Raw genomic sequence first — 12,618 nt, 5'->3', positions numbered from 1 at the left:
TGCCGTGAGGGGGAAGGGGAAGGCGAGCGCTCGCGGTGCTGGGTTTCACCCGGCTCTGGGTGGGGCTCACGACCTCTCCTCCAGCCCCCATGCCTGCTGGAGTGAGAAGCAAGTCGAGTAGAGAGCCTGATTCCAGCGGGTGGCGGACTCCATCCCCCAGGTTTGGTGCAGCTAAGAATGTCGGGGACACTGCCCCCTGCCCCGCGCCCCGAGCTGGTGGCAAAGCAGAGGATCCCTGGGAGCCAGAACTGAGGGCGACGCAGAAGAATCAGGTGGGTAATGGAGGCCTGGGGCCCAGGGGCCCTGAGCCAGGAAGGCAGAGACGAGGGGCCATCAGTGGGGTGGGTTGAACCGTGATCCCTGCAGAGTTGGGACCCCTGAAGGCAACACGTGTGATGAAATTGGGGAAACTCTGGTCTGCGGAGGGTGAGTGGGGGGTGCCTGCCTGAGCAGTGGAGATGCTGAAGTACGGTATGAGTCCTGTTGCCTAGGTTTAAAGAAACGAGGTGATTGCAGATACAATGAAGAAACAAGGGACTAACAACACTGACTGCAAAGTTTTGAAAAATAACTTCTAGAAGTGAAAATATAACCAATGAAATTAGACATTCAACGGATAAGATTAAAAGGAAAATTGGTCATAGTGATTATGCAGAATGCCCATAGGGAAACAAGAAAAACCTAAAAGACTCTCTTACATAAAGGATAAAGCATAAAAAGAGCTAACATACGTATAAACAAGCTCCAGAAAGAAGAACAGCAGAGAGATCTGAAAAAGTAATGGCTAAGGATAAATTACGGAGGAAGGATGGAAAATATGAATCTCCAGTTCAAGAAGCCAAATGAATTAGAAGCGAGAGAGGTACAAAGAAATCGCTACCTAGAAACATCGTATAGGAAGAAATGAAAGAACACTGAAGACCAGATGCTTACACGTGGCCCAAGAGAGAAGACAGGTTGATTCAAAGGGCCGGCCGTCAGCCTGGGGGTTCTCATCAACACCCTTCCCAAGACAGGGGCAAGAGGAGGACATTTCAGAGAAACCAAATATTCACTACCAATAAATTCCACTTCAACCTCTAAAGGGTGTACTTTAGGAAAAAGCAGAATGGTTTCAGAAGGTTGAAGAGGCAAGATGAAATAGCGAAGAAAGTGGTAAATACGTGAGTAAAACTAAACTGTGAACAGCCATATTTACTATGGCTAAAAAGAACTAAAACCTGTGAGGGTGCAGGTCTAAGGGGTCTCCAGGTACAGGGAGCACAGTCTGGGATGCAGAAAGAAAACAGAACTCCTATTCTCATTTTTAATGCTTTGCTGCTGTTTGAAGGTGTTTTTGTACACGTGTGCAGTTTAAAAGTTTACATATATGTAAGCACACAGGTGCATGTAGTGGAGTATGTTCCAGCCGCTGGTCTCATTCTCCATGACTCCACAGCTGACCCTTGTAGTCCCATTTTCCAGCAATTAGCAGTCATTTGTCTCACACAGTGACTGTCAATCTTGGATGCACATTACAGTCGCCTGGGTGGGCTTTAAAGCATCCTGCCCCACCCCTGACGTCTGAGTTCACCATCCTGGGGTGTCCTGGAGGGTGTGGAAGTGCCTCAGGTCCTTCTAAGTGTGACATCGTCCCCACCAGGGCTCTGGGGGAGGGGCTCGTCCAGGTGTGAAGCTGGTGTGTGTGGAAGCCCCGCCCAGGATCTTGGTCGTAGATTCGGCAGGTGGGCTGGGAAGTGCTGGCCCAGGTGGTGTGACCCTGAGCAGCGGCATTTCTGAGTCGCAGGTTTTGCATCTGGAAGCTGGGCTGCCCTGTTGTTTCAGGACACGGAGGGAGGGGTGTGTCAGGCACCGTGCCCGTGTGTGGCACGCTCACAAAAGGTTTTGTTTGAATGAGGAGACTAGAGTCAGGACGATCCTGCACAGGACTGTTGTGAAGATTACGGGCAGGAGAGCCCTGGGCGGCAGAAAACAAGGCCACGCAGGTGGCTGTCCCTGTCACCTGTGATTGCCGTGCTCAGGTGCCCTGCGACTGCAGGACACCAGGGTGCCGGCCAGGACAGGGCTGGCTGCCTTCCCGTGGCGGCACCGAGGTGCGGGTTGTGTCTCGTGCCAGCAGAGGTTTTCAGGGTTGGGAGTTCTCCAGGAGTTGTGTTTCTCTCTCTGGTCTTTACCTGTTCTAACTGCTGACCCGCCGTGGACCTTCCGCTATGTCGTCGCCAAGTCCCCGAGCCCCTTTCCTCCTCGTGTGGTCCCTTGGCCGTCTGGTGTCCACGGGCCCCTTCACTGTTCCCCTCCTTGGGCCTCCTCTTCGCATCCTGCCTCCCCGACACTCCCCCGCCACCCGGGCTTCTGCTCCAGCCCCTCTGCTCCCGCTGACAGGGAGGTGGCCCTTGCCGAGGAGGGTGCGTGCCCTTGGAGGGGATAGGGCCGGCTGGGACCCCCGCCCGGCCTCTGACGGGGCTGCTCGTCTCACACAGGCGCCAGCCAGGAGCAGAGGGACCACACCCGACTCACCCTGCCTCCCCCTCCACCCCCGAGAGGGCTCCCTGGAGCAGTCCGGAGTCTCCTTTGTATTGGTTTGTTTACTGAACTTGTAAAATAAGCGACATGTACAGAGTTAGACGCAAATACTGATGATTAAGACTTCACTGGCCAAGGGCCACTGCTCCGGCCTGGGTGTGCTCTAAGTGTTTTTATTCCAGCAGAAGTGGTGGCCATCTCCGTACAGACTGGCAGTGGACCCCAGCCTTGCTCAGTGATCATTCTTGGGGTCTCACTGATCTGAATCCCACCACGTAGGCTAAAGCTCACCAGAGTAAAACCTGTTCTTGGATTTGTTTCCAGAGAAGCAAATGACAAGGGATCGTGTCGCTCTGAGAGGATGAACGCCCTAGAAATGGCAGGTTGAGCCAACGAAACAGGCCCGGTGCCGCTGGACCTCTGGCCCAGCGAGAACCGAGAACCGAGTGAACCGAGGCCGCCCCTGCTCCTCCCCTGACGTTTGCAGCCTCGCCGAGGTGGGGGCCTCATCACCATCATCACAGAGCAGGGAAAGGGGCACCAAGGGTCCACGGAGGAACGAGAAGGATACTTAGGTTGTGCTGTGGAGAACGCAGCCTGCAGGATACACCAAGTAGGTTCTGAAGAACAGCAGCAGACAGACGCAGCACATGACAATACTAAACATTCAGGGCCTAACTGTGATCCTGTCACAGTGTGTTCCATGTTCACTGGTGGGAACTCACTGGTTGCTTTAAGCATACGACGATGACTTCCTCCCCAGAAGTATTTGCTCAGTCATGTGACTTGTAATTTTACAAACATAAACCCGAGACTGGTTTTAATTTAGGAACAACCAGGATCAGACCTGTCCCTGGGGGCTGAGCAGTGAACTCAAAATTAACCCCCTGGTGTGGTCTCTGCCCGGTTCCCGGCGACAGCAGGTATAGTGAGAGAATCTGCCAAGAAGGCCTGTCTACTAACTTGCTCTCCCAGCCTCTGCGAAACACTGTAGTTACTGGGAGGACGCCTGTTCTGAGAGTTTGTATCCACATTTCACCCGGTGATTCACACTGTGCTCACGTCCATGGAAGGCCTGGCATCTCCTCCAGCTCCATTTCATTTTTACTCACTTGAACTTTATTTTCCCTGATGCAGAATCACAGACTAACCTCTTATTTGCAGAACAGAAACTGAGGCTTGGCAGGGGAAGAAAATGGCCCACATTGGCACGAGCAGACCAGGTCCCCGGACCCCGAGCCCAGGCGCTCCATGGCTGCAGGCCCACATTCCGTGACGGGCTCGGAAGGTGCCACTAGGAAACCTGGGGTTATGCGGCTGGCCTCTCAGGAAGTCGTGATTTCCTTTTCCAAGCAGAGCCGACCACTTGTTTCTGTTTGAAGCCAGTGGCCTGTGTCCCTGAGCACTGTGGCCGCAGAGGGTGCCATCCGAGTGCGGATGAGAGCGGGAAGCGGTGCAGGGACCCCTGGCCCCCAGGCAGGACTCGTGCAGCGGTGAGGTCGGTTGTGGCAGCCCTTGACCGGATGCCCTGCGGACCAGCGCGTGGGGCAGGTGGCAGGGGCTTCCGTGTGACTGGAAGGGCCACAGGGAGACAGTGACCCCAGGGCCACGTGGGTGATTCAGACCCACGCCTGAGCCTGGAGCAGGAGGGCGTGGCACGGGGCCTGCCTCTTGCAGCTTTCCCAGCCTTGGAGCTGTGTTCCTCGTGGGGACACCCGCCCACCTGCTTCATCTCCCAGAGGAAGCGCTCCCCCCTCAGGTTGTGTGCCGTCTTCCAGGTGAACATCTGTCTCTCCCGGGCTGTGAACTCCCCGCAGCCAGGGACCAGAGGCTTCACGTCTGTCCTCCCAGCACTGCTGGTGCACACGGGTGGCGCCGACCGTGTCCGCGGAGGAGGGAGTGGCAGGCAGGCCGCACGGATGCGCAGACTCGCTGGGGCCGGCGAGGCTGGCGGGCCGGCATGTCCACGTGGATTTCTGTCTTTGGTTAGACCGGGAGATGGGCCTGTTTCCTCCCGTTCCTCAAACCAGCGAGGGGTCCCTGGTGCGCAGGAGACCACCCACCCACGGGGTCCGCGGGCCCCGCTCAGGACGCGGGGGGCAGCGGGGCGGCGGGCGGCGGGATGCCCGCCCACTCCAGGATGTCTGCGCACAGGGACTCCACGGCGTCCAGCCGCTCGATCTGCACCAGCTTGGTGAGCAGCTCCGGGATGCTGTAGCCGGCCGTGCTGATGCGGTCAAAGAGCTGCAGGCCGTCCGTCATGCCCCCGATCTCGTCCCGCTTGAGCCCGAAGCTCTCGGCCAGGTGGCGCCACGTCTTCACCACGGCCTTCTCCGAGTTGTACGTGGCGCTGAGCATCCGGCTGGTCTTCTCCAGGCAGTCGAACGGCAGCTCCGTGGGGCTGAGGCCTGTGCGACAAAGGACCACAGTCAGAGATCGGCAGAAGTGTGACATCTTCGAAAAGGCTTTCTAGACTCTTTTTTAAAACAAAACACAAATGCAGAAAACCACACAGAATATATGCTGAACGCGAACAACTCCCGGGACACTGCCAGCCACACGCGAAGCCCCTCCATTCCCCTGATCCAAGCAGCCCTGTCGGATGCCCTCTAGGACGTGGTGAGCCATCACCAACGCCTTTGATACAGGCCACCCTTAGGTGCTCCTGCCAGTATCAAGTCCCTTTATGGGGACCACGGTCACCTTCATGAAAGGTGCTCCAAGGACAGCCTGGCGTGGGTGTCATCTGAGCCAAGTCACTGCCAAGTCAGTGGCCTAGCGTTCCTCAGACCCCGCTGTACGTTAGACTCAGCCAGGGGCACTTAAAAAAGAACGTGTTTCCACTTCTGGAAGATGCAGTAGACATGCTCGGCCCTCTTCCTCCTGGTAGCACAGCTGACGACCCGGGACACACCCACAAGCACAGACAAAACGCCCATCAGAAGTCTGCTCTCTCAGCAAGAAGAAAACACTCGGACGGTAACTGCCTTCTTACAGCCAGACACCCAGAACAGCCCTGCTCCCACTCCCTCTGAGGCCAGCAAAGCTGAGCGGGAGCCTGGGCGTCCACCCCCAGGAGGCCGTAGCACCAGGTGTGTCGGGAGGGCCAGGTGGGGACGTGGGCTTCCTCCTCGTCAGCTGGTAACAAGCCTCCCCGCCCCCATGGTGTTGGTGGAGGCCACTCGGAGGAGCAGATGCCCACCCGCACCCCCATGGGTGTCAGTGAAGGCCGATTGGGAACCCACACATCCACGGCCACCTGGCGGTGACAAGGGGTGCCCCTCCCCCGCACAGGTGTGTCAGAGGAAGCCAGCTGCACAGAAGCTTCAAGTAAGACCCTGAGTCTCAGAACATCACATAAAACTGTTCAGGTTTCCATAGAAACTCAATTCATCACGGCCAAGAACCAGGAAGATCTCAAATGAGTGAAAAAAGACAATCAGTAAATGCCGACACTGAGATAACGAGATGTTGGGATATCTGACAAAGATTTGAGAAGCTGCGATAAAAGTGCTTCAACAAGTAATTACAAACATATTGACACTTGAAACAGATAAGAAAAAATCGAAAGGTTAACAAAAGAAAGTATAAAAAACGAAATGGAAATGTTAGAACTGAAAAATGTAATAAGATTAAAAGCTCAGTAGATAGAGCAGAATAAAGAGGAAAGAATTAGTGAACTGAATAGCAGAACAGAAATTACCTACCTGAACAAGAGAGAGAAACTTAAAGTCACAAGAGCCAAACCCAGCCAGACGGCCGGAGAGGGTCCCCGGGAAGTAAGTGCCCCCTGGCCCTCCGCTTACCTTCCACGACGCCACACACGTTGGCATACACGTCCAGTATTTTCTTCCTTCGACTCTGAATCTACGAAAAAAGGTGAGTATTAAGTTTCAGAAAGCGGGAAAACGGCAGCAAAGGACCTAATCCTCCACCTCAGTGTTGCCGGGCAGCCGCCTTCCCCAGTTTCCCATCAGAAACGCTGAACCGCGTCCTGGCAGGAACAGCTGTCAGATTTGCAGAAGGAAGCCTCTCCCCTGGGTCACCCAGCTCCGGCGCCCTCATTGCTCACAGGGCCTTCTTGGGCTCCACTGGACATTCAGACTCAAAGACGACCAGAGGCCACGTCTGGCCTCGGTCTGTGTGGCAGGACGGACCTGGGGGCCCCAGCCTGTGGGCGGGTTCCTGCAGGCGCGGAGCCATGTGGCGCTCTCCTCTCCAGAGCGGGCGGCTCGGGGTGCACACGTGGCCCTCGGAGCCACCATCTCTTGGGATGACCCCACAGGCCCCCTCCAGGGGTCGCTGAGCTGGGCAGCCAGGGCGCATCCTTGTCAGGAGTGACCCCGAGGCTGCACCTCGGCCCCCGCGGCGCCCGGCCGTTCTCTGGGCGGCAGCCGCACGTGTGCGCATGTGCACGTGTGCGCGTGCGTGCGTCTTGTCTGGGTGGGTATATTCCAGTATGTTTACAAAGGATGTTGCTGTCCTGTGCTTTCCAAGCCATTTAAACTTTCTCCTCTTGGTTTGTTATTTCTACTTTTCTTCTGTAAAGCTGCATAATAAGGGAACTAACTTTTCTGTCCTTAATGCCTCCTTTTGAACCTGTCTCCTGGCGGGGCTCGTGGGAGGAACCCCGGACTTAGCAGTGCCCGTTCAGCGGAGGGCGGCGTGTCTGGGGGCTGGGCGGGGGCCTCACCCCGGCCGCCTTGGTGGCGGTGGCCTTCTCCCTGGCCAGGTGCACCAGCGACAGCAGGCACAGCTCCGGGGGGCCCTGCCCGTCATCGCTGTCCAGGCTCCGGTTCAGCAGCTGCTCCTTCTCCGACGAGGCGTCGTTCTCACTACGGAGACAGGGTTAGGGTTAAGGGCGCCCGGGCTGGCTGGCCTCACCCGCTGCCCCAGCAGTGGGGCCTGTGGGCGCCGACAGCTGTCCGCTTTTTACCGAGCGGCTCTGGGCACGGGACTCGAGACGGAGAGACACGGCTCTGGGGCCTCCCCACCTCCCGGCCATCCACACCCAAGTCTCCACCGCACAGACGGGGTCCCGGGCCGGCGCCGCACCCCGCAGACGCCTGGAGTTACTGGAAACAAAGCTGAACACAGCCTGCGCCCGGGGACCCCCTAAGACGGGGGTGGGGCGGGGGCCTTCGGGACCTCCCACGGGGGGCAGGGGGGCTCACGTCACCCCCCCTGCCCCGACCCAGCCCGCGGCCCTAGTCACGCTCTCAAAATCACTCCACGCGGACGAAGAACAACATTCTTCCGTATAGGCACCCTGCTCACCTCCTGTGGTTTGGCTGAAGAGCGATTTAAAAACACAGAGCCCTGTGTCCTAGCAAGTGGGTCACAGAAGCGAAGCCCCGCCACAGCGCCACCTGGAGGTGCAGGACCCGGAGCCCGGCGCGGACAGCAGGCGGGGGCGGCGCGTGCGGCCTGGCGCCCCTTCCCGCTCGCACCCCCGAGAGCCCGCCTGCGCCTGCGCTGGGGGCTGCCGCGCCCGACTCACCTCTTGGCCGACTTCGCCGGAGCTGCCGTCAGCTTCTCGAATTCGTCCTGCTCGGAGAACATCACCACGCTGTCTGTGGGGACGGGAGAGGGTCGGGGAGGCGTCAGCGTCCGGCCTCCCCGGAGGGGCCGCGCGCGCCCGGCCCTCAGCCCACGCCCTCCCGGACGCCCGGCCCAGGGGCTGCCCCCAACCTGGGACCTCTTTCTTCTCCTCCTCCTCGCTCACGGGGGCTTCCAGGCTCTTCACGGGGGCGCTGGGGCAGCAGGCTGCGGGGGACAGAGGGCGTGGGCGGCCGGCTCGCGTCGGGGTGGGGAGCGATGGGGGGGCGGGCGCGGGGGCGGGGGCGGCACCTGGGGCGGGAGGCCTGGCCTTCAGGATGTAGAACATGATGATGAGGACGAGGGCGACGGCCATGGTGAAGATGGTGGACATAGCGATGACCAGGGCCGTGGCCAGGTGTCCTTGGCCCGAGAGCTCTGCTGCGGTCGGGAGAGAAGGCCGTGAACTCGGGGCTCGGGCGCCCCTGCCGCTGACCTTCCCGGGGACCCTCGGGATCCAAAAGGCTGGCTTCGTCTGAGAACCGAGACCTAAAAGTCCACTCCGGCCCCCTTGCCGGCCAGCGGCGGCAGATACCCAGGTTGCTCCCTGGTGTTTGCTCTCGGTTCTACTTCTTTGGGGACCCGGCAGGTGGGTGTGGAGAGAAGGGGGCCCACGTGCTAATAAACTGTCCTGAAAACAGTTCAACCCCAGCTTTTTCCCAGCAAGAGCCAGGGTGGAAGCGTCGCCTCCGAGGGCCGAGCCTTGATACCCGGTGTGGCTCCAGCCTCTCCTGCAGCCTCGGGCTCCGTGTGCCCAGGGCCCAGGCAGAGGTGTGCCCAGGCTGGCACGCACCTCCTCTGCATGTCTCCCCAAAAAAGGGGAGACCCGTCCTAATTCTCTGAGGGAACCAAGCAGGGCCCGCTCTCCCAAAGCAGGATCCGGGTACCCAGGCCCCCGGACCCTGGAGGGAGGCCGGCCCCTCTTTGTTAAAAGGCACTAGAGCCGGTAGCCAGGCGCTGCCCCTCCGGGTGGGGTGCATCTGGGTGGTCCTCGTGTTTTCCTTTCCTCTGTGCTGGTGCCACCTCCGTCCTGGAGAAAGTGAGGTCCAGAACTTCAGCTAAGTTCCTGCCTTGGTGCTCTGTGTGAACGCAGGGGTCAGGCTGGTGGGCCGCACACCCTGGGATTCTGAGACCTGGGCCCTGAACGTGCTTCCCAACCGGGCAGCACGGGAACAGTGCCCAGTTTTGCTCCGAGAGACACCAAGGCCGGGGCCCTGCAGCGCCCCCAGCCTTGAGGGCTTGGGGGTGAAGCACAGTTACTGGAAACAAGTATTGAAGTGTCAGGTGGGCAGGTTCATTTGAAAGCCAGCAAGGCTCCCCGAGTCAGGCCCAAAGCCCAGGGGGCTGGCCTCCCCTCCGGCTCGCTGCCGCGCACGCCTGGATCACCAGCGTGGTCCAAGGGGCCGCCGGCACCCGTGGAGGGATCGGCTCCCCTCCTTGCAGAGAAAGTTGCTAACTTCCAGCAGCCGGGGCCCGAGCGCGGCTGTCACGTGAGGGGAGTGATCCCAGGTGGGGAAGGTCCTGTCCTGATGACCCTCCTGCCCCCCCCCACTCTCGGCCACCCCTTGGGGCCGGCACCCTCGCCGCCTTACCTTTGTGGGCGAGCTGGGACGGGGACAGGGTGCTACTGCCGGGCGTGCGCAGGAAGCTGGCAGAGACTCCCGAGACGGCTCCCACACCTGTGGGGACGGCAGTGACCATGGGTCCCTCGAAAGGACCCGGACGCCCCAGCCTTGGAGACGGAGCACAGGCCATGGGCTGAGTGCCCCCGGCCCCAGGGATCCAGAATTCTCGTGGGGAAGGGGCTGGGCTGGGGGGCCCCTTCACCTCTTAGAGCTCGTGACAACCCTGCAGAGTGCCCTGACCTCGCCGGTGTTGTTGCTCCTTACGTGGGCCACACGGGTTCACAGCTGCTCAGTCCGAGGGATTCAGACTCGGTCTCCACGAGCACTCGTGGGGAAGAGGGAAGCAGGTGTGTGCCCGCGTGTGTTTGGGGGGACACCTGAGGGAGTCCTTCCATTGCATCGAACAGGGGCGTACTTGTAATACTTTTCCTAGTTATAAAACGAATACATGCTCGTGATTAAACACCTGGAAAATATCGGGACCCAAGAAAGAAGGGAAAGGATCACCCATCGCCTCATGGTCTAAAGTTGACATTTTGATGTATTTTCCTCTAGAATTTTCCTCTGATGATACGTTTTAAAAATAGTTGTGACCAAACGGTTTAAGAACCGAGATGAGGTTTCCTTCCCTCAAAACTGTGATTCACAAACTTGGTTCCTTCGTAAACGGTGTCGCAGTCTGATTCTGGGGTCGGTTGAGTCAGCAGGGGTTTGTCCTGTTAAATCGCCCAGATGGTAGACCTTCCTTAGGTCAGACTTGAGCTTTGTGATTCGTAAAGAGGATCATGTTTTTATAAGTTTCCTCCTGGGCTTCCCTGGCGGCGCAGTGGTTGAAAGTCTGCCTGCCAATGCAGGGGACATGGGTTCGGGCCCTGGTCTGGGAAGATCCCACATGCCACGGAGCAACTAAGCCCGTGAGCCACAACTACTGAGCCTGCTCGTTTGGAGCCTGTGCTCTGCAACAAGAGAAGCCGCGATGGTGAGAGGCCCGCGCACCGCAATGAAGAGTGGCCCCCGCTTGCCACAACTAGAGAAAGCCCTCGCACAGAAACGAAGACCCAACACAGCCAAAAAAAATTAATTAATTAAAAAAAAAAAAAAAAAGTTTCCTGCTGTCTGGCTTCTGTCTCTCCGGGTCCGGGGTCATTCGCGCCTCGGGTTTGCCTGAGTGAGGACAGGTGTGCGGGGCCCCCATGTCCACAGCTGGCCGTCCTGGCCCTCCAGGACCTGGGCAGCTCTGGAGGCGGGCGGGTGGAGAGGGTGGAGGCTGGGAGGGACGGGCAGTGGGGGACTGGCCCCGAGTGACCACACTTCTGTTTGTTAGAAACTGAACTGTGCCTGGAGACCCCCGCGGTGGGGGAGGGGGGAGGACACGCGGTCCCCGCAGCCCGGCCGGGCCTCTGTCCTCCTGGGCGGCCTCCCTCGTCCGTAGAACACCGCCGGCTGCTCAGATGTCCCAGGACCAGAGGCACCTCCGCTGGAGATTTCGGTTTCTGCAGCCCAGGGCCTTCACCCCTTTGAGCTCCCAGCCTTTGCCCTTTACCCTCTGCACACAGCGGGGCAGCCCCTTCCCCACGCCAGGCCGGCGCCCAAGGTCCCCACCACTGCCGACTACTGGCCCTCGGGTGAGTCCTAGCTCTCCCGCTGAGAGGGTGGGGCCGAGGGGTGCGGGTGGCCGCGGTGGGTCTTCGCATCCTCTCCCGGGTGGGCTCCTGAGTGCGTCCAGGGCCTAGAGGGACGTCCCTTGGCCTTTCCCCCACCCACCAATGTCCGACACATCTCGTGACTGAAGCGAGATTTAAACGGCATTGACTTCACCATCTCTCCTGGGGCGGGGGGCAGCTTCAAGCACCACCCGATTTCCTTTCAAAAGCAAATAGGTTGCTGGGAACCAGGCCATCTAAGGGGCTTGAGGCAGCTGAAGCCGCGTCTCAGAAAGACAAATCCCCGTGGGCTCTGCGTGTGGGTGTCTGTCGTCTCTGTCTGTTCCTGTCCCTCTCTGCTGGGCTTGCCCGTGCCGCTGGTTTGACAGGCTTGGGGACACAGACGCGCCCAGGCCTGTGGTCTAGAGAGAGACAGCCAGAGCTGCCGGCGGCTGGACTTAGGAAATGCCTCTGCCCCCCCGACGGGAGGGGCTGGCACACAGTGACCACATCCCCTGCCCCGCAGGTGCCCCGCCCCCGCCGGGTGGCAGCTGGGCCTCTGCGCTGATTCACGACACCCCCAGGGGCCTCCAGCTGGTGTTGCCTGCACAGCCCTGGGCTCCTCGCTGATCTTCAGTGGATCAGACAGACTGTTCTGGGCACATCGAGGGGTGGGCATGTCTGTGGGCGGGCGCCCTCGGGACAGCACCACCAGGACCCTGCACAGCCGAGTCTCCGAGTTCCCGCCCCAGGCTCCGCTCTGGTCCCACGATGACCGACTCGGCACCAGCACCAGTATTTGGTGTCGAGAGGTTTCTGTCCATCCAGTGCGTGCCTCCCGGGTTGGCTCCTGAGATAAGAATGTTCCTCGGGGTGGGGTGGTCGGCGCTCCGTCCCTCCATCCACAAGGGAGCGAAGAGGAGGCGTTCTGTAACCGGGCTGAGGCGAGGCAGGAGACCCCAGAGGAGAGCAGGTGTGTCTGCGTCTGGGTCCGGGTCTGCTCGGCCCTCCGCTGAGTGGGGGTCGTCCTCTGGGGACTCTGAGCCCCAAGCGCGTGGCTTAATGAGGCCGCACCTCCATGCCGGGGTTGGGGGGCGCGGGTGACCGGAGTTTCTGGGGCCCTCGGTCTGTTAATCCACAAGCTGTGAATACACCAGTTTGTATCAGCGTCTGGCTGGGATCCTCCATGTAGGGCACAGTTTGGATTTTTAGGGACGATTGATGGATTC

At 59.5% G+C, this 12,618-nt stretch overlaps 1 protein-coding gene across 4 annotated transcripts in view; it reads right to left on the bottom strand.

Annotated features, from left to right (window-relative positions):
* The window catches only part of EDAR (ectodysplasin A receptor), a 58,991-nt gene that overhangs the window by 1,514 nt on the left and 44,859 nt on the right, over positions 1-12,618 (bottom strand). For 3 of the 4 annotated variants that reach the window (XM_082426493.1, XM_082426492.1, XM_082426491.1), the window contains 7 exons: positions 9,714-9,800; positions 8,374-8,502; positions 8,215-8,289; positions 8,024-8,096; positions 7,217-7,358; positions 6,330-6,390; positions 14-4,931 (listed from right to left, as the gene is read on the bottom strand). In XM_082426493.1, the coding sequence (XP_082282619.1) occupies positions 4,609-4,931; positions 6,330-6,390; positions 7,217-7,358; positions 8,024-8,096; positions 8,215-8,289; positions 8,374-8,502; positions 9,714-9,800 (890 nt within the window). In that variant the 3' untranslated portion in view covers positions 14-4,608. Of the gene's footprint in view, positions 1-13; positions 4,932-6,329; positions 6,391-7,216; positions 7,359-8,023; positions 8,097-8,214; positions 8,290-8,373; positions 8,503-9,713; positions 9,801-12,618 lie in introns of those variants that run through there. The other variant, XM_082426494.1, reaches the window with a different exon arrangement.

This window comes from Balaenoptera physalus (genome assembly GCF_965194825.1).
Source record: "Balaenoptera physalus genome assembly, chromosome: 15".
NCBI lineage: Eukaryota > Metazoa > Chordata > Mammalia > Artiodactyla > Balaenopteridae > Balaenoptera > Balaenoptera physalus.
Note: the sequence above shows the minus strand (reverse complement) of the source record. Positions and strands in the feature narration are given on the sequence as shown.